We start from the raw sequence: 19,357 nt of genomic DNA, 5'->3' as shown, positions 1-19,357 counted from the left end.
GATTCAAAAATTGTTGCTGAAATATATCTAATTCTGATCTTCAAAAAAAAGAAGATTGTACGTAAAAAAGGAAAAGTAAGCTCTGCTTCAATTTTTTGGGGTAGCTGAAGCTCGCTTTCATTGTCTTCGTCTTGCCGAATGCCTTGTATTAAATTTATGCGTTCATCTTTCTCTCTGATCGGTAACAGAAGTACCATGGGGCATTTACTCATATTCGGAGAACTTTCGATTAGTATCTTTCTATGATGTTGATGTTGAATTTCGATGCTGCACCCCACAGCTGGATTCCATACGTCCATATTGGTTTAATTAAACTTTTGTAGAGCAGCAGCTTCTTATCCAGTAAGAGTACGGAATTTCTCCCTAGCAGCTAATAGAGTTTACTCGACTTCGGGCCTAACTGTTTTTTTTGTCCAAATATGCGGTCTCAAGGTAAGACGTCGATCAAGATGTATTCCAAGATACTTGACTTCGTCGCACTGGCGCACAGGAGTTCCGTTGAGTAGCACTGTTGGGCACGAGTCCTTGCGGAGTGTGAAGGTGATATGAGCTGACTTATTTTCGTTTATTTTGATTCTCCAGCTTTTGAACCATTTTTGAACTGCTGTTAAATGTTCTTGTAGATTGTTTGAGGCGATGGTTGGGTCCGGGTGTGAGCTTATCAAGGAGGTATCGTCTGCGTACGTCGCTGTGGTGACATTTTCAGCTAGTGGAATGTCTGATGTATAAATGAGATACAGTTAGTAGATGAGTGGGTCCGAGTACTCCCTTGCGGAACTCCTGCATGGATGTAGTGCAATTTGGTGATTTCTTTATTCACTTTCACTTGAAATGTGTGGTTTTCGAGATATGACTTGAGCAGCAGGTAAAAACTGTTCGGAAATTTCAGTCTGATTTTGTGGAGTAAGCCTGTGTGCCATACCTTGTCAAGGGCTTGAGCCACGTCCAGAAAAGCGGCCGAGCAGTAATGTTTCCTCTCAAACGAATTACGTATTTCAACAACTATTCTATTCACTTGTTCAATGATGGAGTGGCACACACGGAACCCAAATTGGTGCTCTGGAATTATGCGTCTTTCTTCTGGCAGCGACTTCAGTCGGCTTAGTATAACTTTTTCGAAGATTTTAGAACGTAACCGTAGAAGACTGATAGGCCTGTATAACGTTACTAGATCGGATGGTTTTCCAGGCTTTTCTATCAGTATGATTTGAGCAACTTTTCACTAGCTGCAGAAGAATTTAAACCGTAGGCATGCATTTACTATTATGGTGATGAATCGCACCGCTTTTAAGGGAAGTTCTTTCAGTGTTTTGCTATTTATACCGTCGTAGCCATGCGCTTTCCTGTTTTTTTGTTCCTTGATTAGAGTTTTAATTTCGTGTAATGTAGCACTTTTCAATTCTCCCTCATTTTCAGTGGCTATGTTTGCTTGTAGGAATATTTCTTCTTCTATTACTGTTATTTGTCTATGTGGAGTTTCGAAGACTCTGCTTAAATGATCAGCAAAAACTTTAGCGTTTTCCTTTTCACTTCTTGACCAGTTATTTCCTGTCTTGATGGGTCGTATGAAACGTTTTGGACGTTTTAAAAATTTTGTAGCTTTCCATAAAGAGTAGTCTATAGCTTCCGTGAGTGAGAGATTTTGTAAATAGTTTTTGATTTTTGCATTTGCATTTTCACGAAGAATTGTTTTAAGGTCCATTGTTGCTTTATTTAAACGGGCTTTATTTTATCTACTACGCGTATGCGCTAGTCTTGACTGTATAATGGTAGTCTACTGGTGACTAACTTGATGATCAAACTCACTTTTCACATGAATATGTAAAATTTCACATTAGAAATTGAACCAATTAACTCATATTTATTACTTATTTGACAATGAATCCTATCAAAAAAATCAATAAAAAAATTTTTTATTTTTGAGATTTTAAGTACTTTTCACCTCTTAATATAGGAACCACGTTTTCATTTATTTTTTCAGTCGAATTACAATGCTATACGAGCGAGTATCAATTTTAGCGAGCCGAGGAACACTGAGAATGTCGCTAAACACTTGAAGAAAAGTGTAACGTGAATAGTTGTCGTTAAAAAATTATTTCGTTTCGTTGGCCTTTATATACCGATCATTTTGAGTCCACCGAATTAACGCACAATAACTCAGGAATTGTTTGTTAGTTCATTATTTTCTCTTATATCTAAATAAACCTATTAAGTCACTATTGCCATATTGAGTTTTTCGAGATATTTAGCTCTGAATGTTTGATGGCGATTTTATCAATGAAAATTGAATATTTCGGAAAATTTGATATCACCATCGGAGAGCTGAAAAAATTTCTATTGAATCCATTAATTAGTTAATTTTTCTAAGAGTATTTTAATACTTTTACAGTGACATTTAGAAATTGAGCAAGTAGCCGTATTTACGTGAAAATATGACTTATATTTGACCACATTTGTACCTTGTGAAAAATTTTTTCTGAGTTTTGAAATTCCAAGATTTAAACTTCATTCAAAAGATACCCTTGACACAAGTAAAAAAATGTGCAACAATTGTCAATTGACTCTAAAATGGCTTTGTGTCAGTTGTTTCAAATGTATAGTTATATTAATAAAGATAAGTAAAAAAACGAGATAAAACCCATCGAAAAATTTTTTATTATTGAAATTTTAACTCTGTAACGGTTAAAATAAAATTTTTCGGATATTTCTCAAGACTTTTTACGGCTAGAAAAAATTTTAAAAAATAATTAAATCAATAATTAAAACAAAAAAATAAAATTACCGAATATCAGCGATAAGTAGATTCTATCGTCAGGTCAGAGTAGAAATAGTGATATGATTGGGTCCAAGTTGCAGGTACTCTGTTTTGATACCACAATAATAACTTTGATTACTATTAATAAGTGATTTTCGAAAGCATTCATGTTTCGATCTTTCCTACTATATAACTCATATTACATAATTAATTAGTATACTAGTATGTTTCAAACGCTCCTCGTGCGCGTCAAATTTTTCACTCGTGTTTTGAGGTTACTTCCGAGTTGTGTAAAATCCATGGAGGGGGATGGCGCAGCCGTCGAAAAATAATATATATAGTAATACATGTGCATTGTTATTCGACAGCTGCGCCATCTCTCTCCATGGATTTTATACAACCTTGGGTTACTTGGGTACTAACTGTCTGTTGACATTTGCCATCTGTGTCAGCCAATCAGAGACCGTTTTATGGGGCTTCACTTTGAGATCCATCTCTTTTTTATAAGTAGATGGGTCAAATTAATACTTTTTCAAATTTTATTCTACATGCTTGTCTTCGATTTTAACACGCTTTAGGTGTGTTATATTGCGAAGTAAAAGAGTCCTATAGTCAGTATTTTAGACCCCTTCCCCCTTTCCCTCTATAAACGTCTATTTTCTATATGTATCGATTATAACGCCATTTTAGCCCAAAAAAATTTGTCAAAATTCATGAAGGTACTTTGGGTAATGTCGGCCTGATGTCTCGTTTATTGGAAATCCCAGTTCCACACAATCTGTTGTGACACTTGAACACACTCAAGTGGACTTTGGTTTTATTCGTATAGTACAATTTAAATCGCTGAACGGACAGAATCTCACCGGTGGTAACGGTTGGAAGTGTTTTGTAATAAATATTTTTATAGTAATTTATATAACTTTGTATAAGTTCAAGTGCAATCAACAAATTAAAAGGGTTTGTCGTATTTTAATGATTTGAGGATCAGACTGGCAAAGCTTCGCCTTACTCGACTGTAATATCTGATCAGCCAAACAATTTTTGCCCAGCTTATATACTGTTCTTACACGTATTAATACTTGCAACTCCTGTTGAATTACAGAATGCATTTCTATGCGTCATTATATATTTATATGTTTATTACAATTGTTGCGTCTACCTTTTAGTATAATGCTTTTTCACGTAAGCATAATTTTTCCCAATTTATTTTCCACATATTATATGCGCATGCCGAAAAACAATATTTAGTCGGTATCATCTTACTTACATCGAGCAGCACTTGCATATGTGTGCGCTCTCTCGTTAAAGTTCATATTGACAGCGAGTCGATTTATGCAAGCATATGCCACATAGATAAGTTGTAATTTTACTGAAAATCTTAATTAACGGCGATTTGATCCTACTGAATCGCGTGAAACCATCATAGCAGGAAAGAATTAGCATACGCGTTAACAAATCCACCCCATAAAGACAGAAATTTTATTTATTTCTTTAAGTCTATGACGGATAAAGTTGTAATTTTGTCGATTAATTCAAAAACTCAATCAACAATGATTTGATCGATCGAAAGGGTTTTATCGCGTGAAACCTTCGTGACGGGCACCTGCAAATATCGACTATCAAGACCGAGATTTTTTATTTTTCCCGATAATGTGTTGCTGTATTAATTTTGCTTTTGGGTGAATGTACTAAAAAACTCATTCAAGGACGATTTAATTTATATAGAGGGCCGAATCTTGCGAAATCGACATTGCAGGCTGAAAATGGCGTACGCGCTTTCAAATCGACTCGCGAAGGAGATGACTCTGTTTATCTTGTTTATTCGACGGCAGATAATCAAAAAATGTTGTGGATTTATTAATAATCTCAATCAACAGCGATTGGATCTATATAGTCAGCTGAGTCGCGTGATACTATCGTAACAGACACAAATTAGATCACATGTTGACAAATCTACTTTATTAAGATTTATTTATCTCTCATGTCGTTGGTTGATAAACTTGTAATTTTTTGGATTTATTCAAATACTCAATCAACGGCGAATTGATTTACTGTTTTTGCTGAATTTCACGAATTTGTAATGAAAATTATACTATCCGAATTTTAACGTTTGGAAAAGAAATATTTCGTTCGGACGGCAATTAGTCAATTGTTGGAAGCCGTTGCTAAGGGTGTCTTCTTCTTCGCGCTGTAGCATAAAATCTTTTTTTCCAAGTGAGCGAAAAAAATTTATTATCGACCAATTTTACGATTTTTCATTCATTTCTAGAGTCAAATCATCGTTGAAAAAAAGTAACTTTATGATATGATTAATTTTCAACCTAAATTCCAAAAAAAAATGTTCTCTCTATATTTCTCACCTTTACAATTTCAAATTTTTATCTTTAATCGCTTATATCAGTACACCATCGTAAAATTCATACGTTTTCCTTTAATTTAGTGTAATTCACATACAATTTATGTGCCGCTAACTATTTTTAATTTGATCTTATAAAGTCCGCTTTATCATGAACATACAATACCTTTTTTCGATCTCCTGCAATCAAACAGCAGTCAATTCTTGTATTATTATTTTTTTCTTTTCCCCTTTCCCCTCATGTAACGACTTACCCACGTATCATACACATTCAGGATGGTACTTCACATTAAAGAGATGACTGCGAGGTGTTGTTGTCAGGTCTATCGGCCATCCTCGATCTCCCCGACAAGGAGAAACTCAACAGAGCCTTTTCCGCGATTGGCCTCAAAAATCACACACACTTTATCGCAAAAACAAGAAAATGGTCCCTCAAAAAGCCAATCCCCACCAACATCAATAATAAGCGTAAAACTAGATTTCTAGTTTTTAAATGCTCCTCACGAAATATTCGCGATCACTTTATTTCTCAGTCACACAAATTTTCTACAATTAATTCTTCAACCCTTTGCAGCTATGGTAGTAATACTAAGCTATCTTTACGCCTATTGTGTCTCAAAGAAGTGCATATTCTTCTCAGTTAAGCCAACGCCATATCACAACAAATATATTTTGCTTGAACAGTTATCCGTTATCTTTTAGTTTTCATACGTAAGACTACACATTCTGAACTAATAACAATAAGAACAGAAGAAGCTCTCACTCATCTTTTAAATCGCAATACCTGACGATATTTCACTTACTCTTTCTCTTCACTGCTAAACTATGCACTATAAAAACGCCAGCATCGTCTACTTTACTACACAACTTCACAATCGTCTCGCGCTCTCATAGGCTGTCAAGCAGTCGTAATCAAACTTTTCAACACGGATGGTGAGGGAAAACTCTCTATGCGCCCACTTTGGCCAAAGCAAATACATTTGCTGTATACCAAAGCACTCTCAGTGATTTGCGAATTAAGCTATGCCAAACCATTTGTTCGTAACCTCACCGTATTCATTCGAAAGCTACCCAACTCCCAACTCATGGCCATTCTTTCAGAAAATGACCTTAAAATTGATCTACCTTCTATCACGTAATACCTATTCTTTAATTATACTCACAGAGATCCTGCTCAATGTACACCTAATCATTAGCACCATCTTCGCTTCATCCAATCATGTATATTCATCAAGCCTTCATTTTATGCTTTATTCTGCTGTCTAGAATAATTTTTGTCATGTATGCCTTTTTTAGAAATAATGATTTTGTTTCTATTGGTAATATTTTAATGCTACACTATTGCTATATTATTGCTATATTACTGCTAAACTATTATTACTTTATTACTAAATTACTGCTACATTAATGCTTATTATGGCATATCATTCTAATTTTTCATTGTATTTGTCACACTGCCACTTGAGCCCGGCAGGGTCCCCTTAAGGAGGCTCTACACAAAATACAAAAGATCATCCAACAAGATAAAATTTATGTCAATTGATTGGTTAGATCTTCAAAATGAGATTCCAAAAAAAAAACATATGGTTGACGATCAAACTTTCGAGATAAACAAGTTTGAAAATGGCGATTTTAACACGGGCTCTTCTGGGACGCGGTCTTTTATTGTTTATAACTAATTTAAAAGATCAACCATCTTAATAAAAAATATATTTTCTGAAATAAAAAGTTCCAAGCTTTCGATTGGTATTTTAAAAAATACCCCTTAACGAACTAACTGATGAGTAATTAAGGTAGTTCCCTCAAAAAAATGACTATCGATAAAGGGTCTTGAAATTTTAACCACATATTATTGACAGTGCTTTTCATATGTGTGAGAAATTTCAGGAAATTTAACCAAACAATTTCCGAAATATAATTAATCAAAGTTCGGTACTTTAACATGAGATCCCTATGCTAGCGTATCGAAAAGACGCTTTTTTGTGTGATTATAAAAAAACGCATCGATAAATTCTTTTCAAAAACTAGGAGATGATTGTTCAGTATGTACTAAAACATAGCTCAAAAACTGGAAAAACTTAACCAAACGGTTTTTGAGAAAAGTTAATGTAAAAACATTGCAAAAGTAAAAATTTTTTGACCTGAAACCCACTTTTTAAGGTTTTTAGGGTCATTTTAAACAAAAAAGTGCTCTTGCAAATTTTCTCTAAAATCTATTGTTAACGAGCTATAAATGATTCAAATTTAAACAATTTCAAGCAATGAATCTTTGCGATTTTTTATCTCAATAAGCATGAACTCTACGAAAAATTTTAAAAGAACAAAAAAGTCTTAGAATTTGTCAAGGAAAGCGTATGAATTTTTTCAGATTTGTGCGAAAATGTGCGTAAAATCATTGATTTCGAATAGTGCAAGCGGTTGTCTGCCTAATGCGAGAAAGAGACAGACAGATGCCTCGCTGTTCTATTATTATGATTGGTGTAGAGCCTCCTTAAGGCCGAATAAAATACCGTGATCTACCAAAAATATGCCATGCCTTAAATGTTTTTTTTTTTTTTTCAAAATGCATACGCCTTATTTTTGGAACATGACTTATTTTATTCATTAACTGGTAAACCGTCATCCTTGTGATGTCCATATTCTGCTCTGATAGCTAGATAGCTGCATTTTTGCACTAATCAGTATTCTAAACGCTTTTCTTTGCAAAATGCTGCAAGATTGGTTTTTGATTCCACGACTGTACTGATTCAATTAACATTAAATCTTGTTTACATATTGATAAAAAATTATGTTGAAAATTGCGCCTTATTTTCAAAATATGACCTATATTCCTTTGAGACTCGAAACTGCTTAATACTAAAAAAATTTTCTTAATTTACCAAAAATTCATATGACAATAATTTAAAAATCTTTCATTTTATACTTTATTTTTTATGAAACATTTCATACGATGAAGCGTAATTTTCACTTTTGTAATTTGGAATAATTTTATTTTCCGAAGGAAATGCAGCCCTATGCACCTATAAGAAGCAAAGGAAAACAGATAAATTCTGACTACATAAATACAATTCAATTATCAGGAGATTCTAACCGTGTGCACCTTTCCGATAACTTGAGTAAATTTCCTGATAATCAGCTTTCTGGCAAACCAAATGAGGTCCTGTCAATGGAAAATAAATATTCAAGTAAGTATAAAATCTGCTATATCATGTAAAAATTTAGTTCCGAGTAAACTTTTATAATTTGAAAATGCAAGAGGTGCCGAAAGAAAAAAACTCAATGTTTCGTAAAATCACATGATCGAGCATAGCTAATATTATTAAAAAATGAGCGTAAATTCTGGAAAACTATATTATTTGTTCTGACTTTTTATTCATTGTAATAAATCTCTTTCCATTTACTTCTTTTGACATTGATCTTTTACTATTCAAAATTACATCTTTTTCATCCTTGTATGACATATTATCCCAAAATAACTCAAAAAATAATCAAACTTGAAAAGGTGAAACTAATAAGGAGACTTTCTCACCTTTGGGTCATCGATCTTTACCAAAATTTTTTTGCGGTTTCTGAATTACGCAAGAAAAACTTCAAATTAGCTTCTTTGAAAAAGGGTAATGGACGATTTGAAAAATTCTGAAAAAATTCAGACAGATTCTTTGAAAAATTTCCAATTTTTTGATCGGTGAATTTTTTTGTTTAAGTGCTCCTATCTTGATACAGAAAATCTTAAAGCTTTTTAAATAAAATAGAAAACCCTTTTAAAGTGGGCCTTAAGGCACATTCACTAAATCTAGGCCTCGGCTTCGCCTCGGGCGATAATTACACCTGCTCTGAGGCTTTCCAGTTTTTCGCTCCCTAGGCACGTAATATACTATTTACTCATGAATGCCGGGAAGACACGATTTTGACATTCAACTTTGCACTCTTACCATGTCTCAATTGATACGAGAAAAATTATGAATATTACTATATTTTATAGTTTTGAGGGCGTTCTTCCGAGTCGATTTTTCAATTTCTGGAAAATTTGGGAAGTCCGGTTTCCCAAAGTCACTTCCGAAAATACTGCAAAAATTTAAGTATATTTCTTGATCAATTCTAAGATGTTTTTGTTGCATAAACTTTTTTTGCTAAACTCAATAGTGTATGAGAAAAAAAATAATGAAATTTGAAAGTCCATTTTTTCATTCAAGCCGACTCTTTGTTTAGAAATAAATATTGTTTGACAAAACTAACCATGGTTTCTCAAATGAAAGAACTCAAAAGCACGTTCTGTATGTATTTTACTCCCGTGTAACAATGATATGTTGTTTAAAAATTGAAATGAAAAAAAATTTACCTAAAAACACGTTTCTTGTGTAAATATGAAATTTTTAATTATAAATTGTTAATTTACGCTATTTTAAACACCACGGTTCGAAAGACGCCCTGAAAACTATAAGATACAGTTGTTTTCATTATTTTTTTCGTGTCGATTTAGACATTGTAAGAACGCAAAGTTGATTATCAAAATCGTGTCCTCCCTCGTTAATGGGTTACGGTCTAAAACGTCAGGAAATTCTCACATTTTCAAGAATCAAAATTAAACATAAAATAAATGATTTTTTGGTCTTATTTGGTGCGTAATACACTTCAATTGTCTCCACTTCTATTTTCAAAATTGTCTGCACCCATTTTTGTCAAATAACAAAAACGAATCTACCCTTAAAAATACCGGAAAAAGCAACGTCGACGACAATGATTAAAAATAATTTTTGATATATTTTTTATTTTATTTTAACTGCCAGTATTTATTAGAGTGATTAAGGGATAACTTTTACAGAACTATTATTATTTAAAATCATAGGGTGTATTCTAAACCTTTAATTTTATTTGCAGGTAGTTCTACTCTCACAACTAACAATTTAGACTCAAAAATAACATTTTCTAGTTTGAGTCCACCTTTGAGTGCACCTCCGGTTCCAACAATATTTAGTTGTGGATCTAATGATCAATTTTTAAAGACTTCAACGGAAGTTCCAGATGATGAATATGATGACGATGTTTTTGAGTCAGACATTTCATCTCTTTCGAACTCGGACATGTCTACAAGTAAAAGACGCTGTCATTCTCTAAGTGCTCTACAGATAGACGAACCATCGAGTCACATGAAAGTAGGTTATTTAATTTTTATTCATCTCACAACTAAAAATTATTACATATTTTTAGAGCGATTTTTGGTTATTGCAAGATTAATAAAATGGTGGATATATTTCGAAAAATTACAAGAAATCATGCTTGTTTTCTTTGAAGATTTTTGAAATAAAAATTCCGAAAAACGTTTTATATGCAATATTGTATAGTTATAGCTTCATGCTATAGTTATAGTGGAACGGTGTTTTTGTCCCGAACTGTGTATTATAACTTAACTTAGAGTATCTTATAAGATTGTAACTGAAGTTGGTCTAAGAATTTTGAAATTATTAACTAAAAAAAGAAGAATATTATTCTAGATTCTGCAGTTGATGATGAGTATCAATCAGAATTTAAAATAGGATTTAAAAAATTGTACTTACTCACAATTTCCCCATTGATTTACTTTGTCACCAGCCGCCATTTGATTCAATTACTCGGATACTGTTCATGCTGTCACTTTTTGTCAATTTTTAAGTGATTCTATCTCTTTCCATTTTGATCGTATCGAGACGATTATTTTTAGTTTTATAGGAAATTTTTTCTAGTTTCAAGCCATATATATGGGATAAATATAATGAATTGTTTATAAATATTAATTATTAGTCACAAGTAAAAGGAACGAATCGTTTATTGAAAATGTCCAGAGACGATGCGATAACTATGGAGGTCGGTCGGTAACTAATTACATTTACGTAGTTGACTTCTCGAATTAATAAGAATAACAATTGAAGTCACTCTTGAATGTAGTCGCCACATATGGGGAGAATAGCGATACATGCCCCAGCAGTATGTTCAAGTGCGCAAAACAGCCACATCAAAAAAGCCAATTTTCCAAAAACTAATTGCACCATTGGAAAGATGAGAAAAAAATACACAAAAAACATGTATTTGTTTATTTAGATGGCGAAAGCCTAACGCGTGAAAGGTAAAGAAACGTAAAATGTAGCGAAAAAACAGTCCGCCGCGCTCGAAAACGGCCGACCGCGCGCTCTTCTTTTCTTCACTGGTGGCCTTTATAAAAAAATGTCCCTTTTTTTATTACTGATTCTTAAGAAAAGTCGCGAGATTTTTCGATCTTGACCCTCAAAAAAACTCTAAACCTGGAGGCAAATAAGATACAGCGTGTTTCAAGTTCAAGTCCATTTTTTGTTGTTATGGTGGTTGGTTTTGGCATTTTTGACCTCACGACTGGAAAGTTGAGAAAAAAACACATCGAAATCACTTACCCGTGTATTTTTGTAGATAGAATATGAAGTCCGTTCAGCGAATCAAAAACTGCGCGATTTGGCTGTTTTGCGCGCTCGTGCACACCGCTGGGGCATCTATCGCGATTCTCCCAGTATATATGTAAAACAAATTCTACGCTCGTATACTTTTTTTTTAATATTATATAGAGTCTTCAGTGGGGATGAGAACGTTGTAAATAGTATAGTTATAAGATAGATTAAGGGAACAGTTAGTGAAAGTATATCAGACGAGAAACATCGTGGTAGAGACATAAAATGTTGTTTCTTTTATCATTACAGGTATTGATTGTACATAAGTAGTTTTAAGATCGAAAAAAGGAAAAATAATTATCCGGGGCGCCCCTTTAAAAGTTTCAAGGTATCAAAAAAATACTTCCCCTAAAATTTTGGCTCATTTAAAAAATTTTAATTCTTGCCTCAAGGCGATTTTTGAATTTTCTAAAATTAACTTAAAATTAACTCTTAAAATTAACTCTTATACATTGGGTTGAAAGATGACATCTAGACCTTTAATTTGATGTCAGAAAAAAAATTGTTTATTAACCAGAGACCCTCGCATAGGTAAGTTTGAAATTTTAAAGAAAGTAGAATCACTCACAAGAGGTGCTTAAAAAAATCGAAAACCTCCTATCCGACGTATTTTTTGATAAAAAATCGAAAAGTGACCTTGAATTTGACCTTGAACGTAACCTCAAAGCTAATGTGAACCAAAATTAATTTTTCACACCGTAACCTCCCATTTTTATTGCAGATTTGAAAAGAGCGGGAAATTTCACGTTGAATTATGCATTTTGTTTTTTTTTTTTTAAATCATTTCAAATGATCTAGAGTAAATTATTTATTTTCGAACTGTGTGAATATACGTCCACAATAATAGTATATAAAATTGGAGCGGTCGTTGGCTCAGTGGTTAGCGTGCTAGCCTCGGAAACAATAAGCCGCTCGAGGAGCCTTGGGTTCGAATCCCGGTGCGGGCAGTCGGTTTCTTTTCGAGTGTCATGCGGCGGGATAAGGACCTTATGAGATCCGGCTGTCTCGGGGCGGGTTTTTCCCTGGGTATACCTCTAGTGCGAACCCACTGGTATACACATCCAGGTTTTTCCTTGCACCACAGGTCTTTGGACCTGGGCAAATGCGAGACAGTAGAAGGTAGGGAGTAAAGAGGAGGTAGCTAGCGGATTAGAGGACCCGATGCCATTGGCAGGGAACTTCGGCCTTACCGGCGCAGAGCTGACCCCATGGTGCCGCTCGGTGAAGCTAAATGCCTCAACTCGATGCTGCGGCAGAGAGCGTCGGCTTAACCGGCGAGGATTCTCGCCAGTGTACAGGGCGACATATCCGGGAAGAGACTGTACGGAGTGAACTATGCACGGATGCGCCAGTAGGCGCAGGGAGTGTCAGCCTTATTGACACGGTTAGCACCGGAGACGTTTACTCAGTGCACGCAGGAAAAATTGAGGTAGGAAAATGGTGTGGCAATACACCCCCACACATAGGTGGTGAGTGGGTGGCCCCGGCTTCCAGGTCAAGTAGGCTGAAGCGGTTGCCATAAAAATCTATCTATCTATATAATAGTATATAAACTTCCACGATATAATTCCACAAAACTCAATCCATAGAGAGCATTCTCCTGAAGATTTTGCTTCGTACTAGAAGTCTCCACCTATAAAACTCTGACCTGTACCTTACGCACAGTGCCAAAATGCTACAATACCAAAAATGAGCTATTTTTAGTTGCAAAGATCTATTCTACAACTTTTTCCACGTTTTTTATAGCTCAAAGATGTCAATTTTATGTTGAAAATGATGATTGACATTAAACTGTGATTTATATCACAATAATGCCAAAAAGGAGTGAATTGGTGTATGACTCTCCATAACTACATGTTATAATACACACTAAATTTTTAAAGTAGGACTTGAAGTTTAAGGGTCATAAGAAAAATGTATTAATATATTTGTTAAAAATTTTTTCTTAAAAACAATTTGTCTAAAGTTTCGTTTAATGAAAGTAAATATTTATCCGTCTGAATTAAATCGAGGAGCGAAACATAAAAAAAATAATTTCTACTGTGTATTTCGATGCAATCCTGTGATAAAAGAAGAAGTTACCATGGCAACTAAGAAAGAAGGAAAGTATGCAGTTGAAACAAGCAGTGGGTATGTTAAGGATCCCTATACTGCAAAGTTGTACATTAAGTATAATTGGTTAAACACAGTAATTCATCGTTTAACGTAACGTTCTGAATTGAAATAACATCGATGTTATTTAAAATTCTCCGGTTTTAGTATTTCCGTTTTATTTTCGTGATAAAATATTGTGACCCAATACGAAGGCATCACTCAGAAACCATCTGTCCCAAAACTGTCAATTTGAACATAGAGAATAATTAAGTGACCTCGACGAGAATCGAACCCATGCATGGTAGCGCCAAAAGATGAAAAAGTGATGTTAATTCTGTTTGATGAGAGTTTTTTGCAAAAAAATCTGAAAAAAAAAAATGTATGAACAAAAGTTCTGAACTTTCGAAAACCGTTGCTTTTTTGCATAAGACACTCTTGAGCTGATTTCTCAAAGGATCAACCAAATTTTCTATAGATCGTAATTTTTTTTCTCGACTAACAAGGAGACCTTCTCACCTTCGGATCATGGATTTGGCCCAAACTTTTTCTGGTAATTCAGGACAGTTAGAAAACATGCCCTGTTATATAAGGTTGTGTGAATATGCCCTAGAAGCCTTAGGTAAAAAAAACACGTTGAAATAATAAAATTAAGCAAATAAAACGCGATAAATATTCATTTCCTATACTCAAACTATTTTGGTTACTTATTTTAAACACCTGGACCTTGAAAACATTACATTTCATTTTTAAGAAGTTGTTGGATCTCACTCGTGACCCAAAATATATAGGAACCATAGGATTCTAGGAACCCTTTTTTGTTAAAAATAGTATTTTTCGGCTCTAGAAGCTATCGCCTTCAATTAAAAAATTTGAAAAAATTCGAGGTTATGAATTTTGATGAATAAAACAAGAAAAAAAATTTTCCAGATTTTTCGAGTCTCCGTATCGTTTTAAAAAAATTATTTTCGTCACAAAAAGGGGTTTATGGCTTCAAAAGGTGCGTTCGAATCTCTGAAAAAATTTGAAAAAATTTGAGGTTACTTTTTTCAATGAAATAAAAAAAGTGAAAAATTTTTCGAAAAGGTTATTGCATTCTAACGCCTTATACGAATTTTTAAAATTTTCAATGATTTTTTCTGAAGGCCTGAAGCACTCGAAAAATCTGAAAAAGTTCAAGGTTGTTTAGTTTATTAGAAAGTGTTTTTGGGAATTTTCAGATTTTTCAATTGCTTCAGGGCTTCAGAAAAAATATAGATAGAAAATGGACGTTTATAGGGGAGGAAGGGGTGGGGCAGGAGGGGGGGGGGGTCCGAAAGGTTGGTTTTGGCACTTTTTTATCATGTACTATAACATACCAAAAGCGTGTCAAGATCAGTGATATACGTGCGGACGAAAATTTAAAAAAATACTATTTTTACCCATAACCACTGAAATACATTGATTATTGCTATTACAATGTAACTATGTACATGTTACCGGCCAACCCGCTTTTAGGGAAAAGTGACTTTTTCCTAGGCAAAAACAGAAATGCCTAAGATTTTAGGACATACCCGCAAAAATATATAAACTTCCTAAATCTTAGGCATTGCCCGCAATGCCTACAATTTTTTAGACAAAACCCGCAATGCCTAAAGAATTTTAGGCATTACTGTGAGCTAATAATTTTAAGTAAAAAATTAATGTAAAGTGAAAAAATATTCATTTTGTATGAGTATTTTTTCAATCTAATCGTTTCAATTCAATCATTATGCAAAATCTGTCATCATCTATCGATCTAATAGCTTTAACTTGTCGAGGTTGCTTAAAACGTATGAGTAATAAAAAACAGTAATTCTATATAGCTACTACTATAGCTACTTATGGCATTATTGGTTGGGGAGGAGTCTACGAGACTGCATTGAGAAAACTACAAGGATTGCAAGCAAGGATAATGAGAATAATCAAAATAAATGATTCTGATCCATTAAAACCACCCAATCTGCGGCAGGCTTTCGTTACAAAAGCAATAGTAAAACAGTACCGACAGCACAGTTATGAATTTATAAATAAACAGGTCAATACAAGATACAAGAATTTAACACTACCAAGACAGAGGCTTACGATTGGACAGAGAAGCTACGTGTACCAGGCTGCCAAGTTTTTTAATTTACTTCCAAACTCTCTAAAGAACCTAACAAGTGATAGTGCAGTGAAAGCGAAAGTGAAAAATTACATTAAAACTTTAAAAATAACTATATAGTCCGAGTGAGCTATAATGACTTTCCTTTTCTTTTCTTTTATTTTTTTGTACTGTGATATAGTAACACTATAAGGTTACATACTTTCAATTTGACTGTGATTATGTTGTTTTTTATTTTTCTTTTGAATTAATCTCCGGATTTTTGTATTTTATTCCGATTATTTTTCATTATTATTTTTTTTTATTATACTTCATTATTTCTATTTATTGTTTGGACCAATCCTATGTACGGGCGTTCTCGCTCTCTGTAGGTCCTGTTCTGTATGATTTTTGTACTGAGAAGGAGTAATTGGCAAATATATTATTATTATTATTATTATTATTATTATTATATGTGTTGAGTAAAATTGGTACCCGGGCAAAAGTGTCAAAACTATTATAAGGTCAAAGACAAAAAGGTCAGCACTGTAGATAAGTTAAATACTCAAAAGGTTAATATAAAAAAAATGTTAAAAATATACAGTTCAGTACATACTGTATCTGCTACATAACTTCATTTATTTAGTTTCGTGGTTAGTATTATACCATTTATCCTAGCTGTTCTCGAACGCTTTCTTGTTCCGTTCTTAAATGATTAGCAGCAGAAAAGCAAGAGGCAGAAGAGCGCACGGCATCAACAAACAACGCATCTGACAGGTGGACAGAAGGCAATGCCAAGACAATGTTGCATCAAATCGATTTGGGCTTGAAAGAAAAGTTTCAAGAAGTCGAAGATAGGATTTTGAACATCGTGAGACGGTACGAAGAATACGTTGAAGAAAACAACACTCTGAAATACCTGAAGGATTTTGGCCTTTACATGCATCCTTAAACGACTCGCCGTCAAATAATCCTCATTTTTTATAATTGAGTGCTTTTTTAATTTTTTAACCTTCTAGGCTTTAAAATTTGTTGGTATTTGATCTTCCAGGGGTTCGAACCTTATGGTCTGATTTTTTTAATTTGACCCTTTTGTACTGGAATCGCAAAATTAATACTCTGATAAAATACTAGATTATTCTCGAATCGCGTCAGGTCGACCCTTTATGAGTTTTTCATGATTGTTAGAGTGCGATAAGTCTTAGTCTTAGACTACTGTTGAACTGATATGATTAAGTTTAATTTCACTTATTTTAGAATAATGTATCTCCTGAATAAAATCAAGTCTTTTGCATTATGCGTTTCACAAATTATATATTCTAAATCGGTATGTTTTTCTCCGCATATTTTGAACTGACATTATTTTCATAATCACCATTGAATTATTTCTACTAAACGAAAACAATTCTGATTCATAAAACATTGAAAATTTGTCACATACATTTCAATATAATACCATTGATAAAAGTAATCACTCATTTTTTCGAATAATATTTCAGATGAAAGATAAAATTCGACGTCCAATGAATGCGTTTATGATATTTTCAAAACGACATCGTGCTGTAGTTCACCAAAGACATCCAAATCAAGATAATCGTACTGTTTCTAAAATTCTTGGTGAATGGTGGTATGCTTTGGGAGCAGAAGAAAAACAAAAATATCATAATTTAGCTTCTGAGGTAAAAGAAGCTCATTTTAAAGCTCACCCAGACTGGAAATGGTGCAATAAAGACAAGAAAAAAGTTTCTCAATTAATGAGAGATAATGATATCCGAACCAAATCAAATAGTGCAGATGAAACTAGTGCTGTTAAAACTGAAAATTCTTCAAATACTAAAGTGGTTCCCAAATTGACATCAGATTCACATTTCTCTCCTGAAAATTCAAAAGAACCATCAAATGTAAGAATATTTTCTTTATTATTAAATGTATTTATAAGAACAAGAATCACGGAAATAAAGATAAAATAGTCGAGAAGTTCATCATACAATTGTTATAATATCAAATTAATTTATCTTTAGCTGATTGTATTAGCTAGGAGATATCTTATTAAGCACAATCGCACGCTCATATATAGATAATATTAGTTCTTATGCATATTTTTTTTCAAGGTATTTTCGATCAATGATGATTTCAAAAGTAAAATCCAGCATCCTGTGCGGCAAGTTATTTTAAATTTAAAAAGTGCAATAGACGCAGAAGTGCCTAAATCAAGTATGATGTCTCTGAATTCTACGGATAAAATATACTCAAAAACTTCTGTCAATAGTTCTGTAGAAACATTACCTAATGTTGAAGAACATAAATTAAATGATTTTACTCCAAGCAAAGAAATGGGTAGTAAAAGCCATATTAAAGGTAAAATTATATTCATGATCAATTTATAAGTTTATTATTTATATTTGTATACAAAACAAATACACGATATTTTTATTTCAAATTAATAATTATTTCATAATCGTTTGGGGGTCTCATGAAAATGCAGCTTATTATTGGTTTATACAGTCGTGCACTGCCGCCAGTTGGTGCAACGCCACGGCACGTACTAGTATAAGTGCCTCTCGGGCAAAGTCAATCAGCTCTGGTTGATGGTCTCAAGTCGGTCATCCTAAGTCAGTTAACTTACTAAACGTAGAGTTGCAAAACTTTGTAGAATAAAAGGCAATATCGACCATTCGGGTCACTCGTCACTCGTGTGTCTCGTGACTGTCAGGCTACTCTTAGCTAAGACTGACTAGACATCCATGATGTTGGCGAATCTCTGCAAAACCTCACAGACTCGCTACAATTTGTCCCGTCCATACTATATTGTATAACAGTGCGGTCGACTCATGATAATTCAGGCTTTAGTTTTAATTTGCTTGTGCTAAAGGGATTTGTAGTAAAGTTTTTCACAAAAAATTTCTCGTTTCACTGAGAAACCCTTAGTACTTGTAGTTGGCTGATCACAGAATTGTCAAACTCTAAGCAGAAAATATTTTATTAGAAAAAAATTAATTTCCTTTGAGCTATGATTTGGGCTCAATTCACAACTTCATCGCTTTAATGCACACAATGTGGAAAAGAATTTGTTTCCGCTACGAAAATCTGATCATTTTAGGTTATTGTTGTTATAACTTAATTAATATGATTTATCCAATCTTTTTAATTTATTATATCTGCTATTTACCCGGGAGTTGCTGATCATGATTTTAACGCCATTATGATTGAGCCTTTCTTATTGTCAAATCTGGATCCTGTTCTAAAAATTAAAAATATCCAATTAAAGGAGATGGACTTTTGTTTTGAGCTTCAATTTAAAAATTTCCATATTAATCATAATAGTCCAAGTTTTTATGATATGAAAATAAGTTTAAATTGAATTGATTGACCAAAAAATGTCTTACTTTAATTTCAATATACCAATTATATTACATTTTTTGAATACTTCGTATTGAGATATGAATTTACTTGTCAAATAATACTGAAGTGAGTTTTCATCAACTTTCATTCGTGAGAACTCAAAATGTTTAAAAAAGTAGCCTTCTGTACTTACGTGCAGCAGGTTTTGCAAAGATGGAAGTTTGATTTTCATTGCCTGTTCAATCAAAAACTAGAAAATC

The 19,357-nt window shown here is 33.5% G+C and overlaps 1 protein-coding gene across 3 annotated transcripts in view; it reads left to right on the top strand.

Moving 5' to 3' along the window:
• LOC106652780 overlaps positions 1 to 19,357 on the top strand; it is an 85,182-nt gene that overhangs the window by 43,493 nt on the left and 22,332 nt on the right. For all 3 annotated transcript variants that reach the window (XM_014371918.2, XM_014371917.2, XM_014371920.2), the window contains exons 8-11: positions 8,113 to 8,296; positions 9,990 to 10,264; positions 17,255 to 17,656; positions 17,867 to 18,113. In XM_014371918.2, the coding sequence (XP_014227404.1) occupies positions 8,113 to 8,296; positions 9,990 to 10,264; positions 17,255 to 17,656; positions 17,867 to 18,113 (1,108 nt within the window). The remainder of the gene's footprint in view (positions 1 to 8,112; positions 8,297 to 9,989; positions 10,265 to 17,254; positions 17,657 to 17,866; positions 18,114 to 19,357) is intronic.

The sequence above is a fragment of the Trichogramma pretiosum genome, unplaced genomic scaffold, assembly GCF_000599845.2.
Source record: "Trichogramma pretiosum strain Unisexual culture from Peru unplaced genomic scaffold, Tpre_2.0 scaffold79, whole genome shotgun sequence".
NCBI lineage: Eukaryota > Metazoa > Arthropoda > Insecta > Hymenoptera > Trichogrammatidae > Trichogramma > Trichogramma pretiosum.
This window is presented reverse-complemented; position numbering and strand designations above follow the sequence as displayed.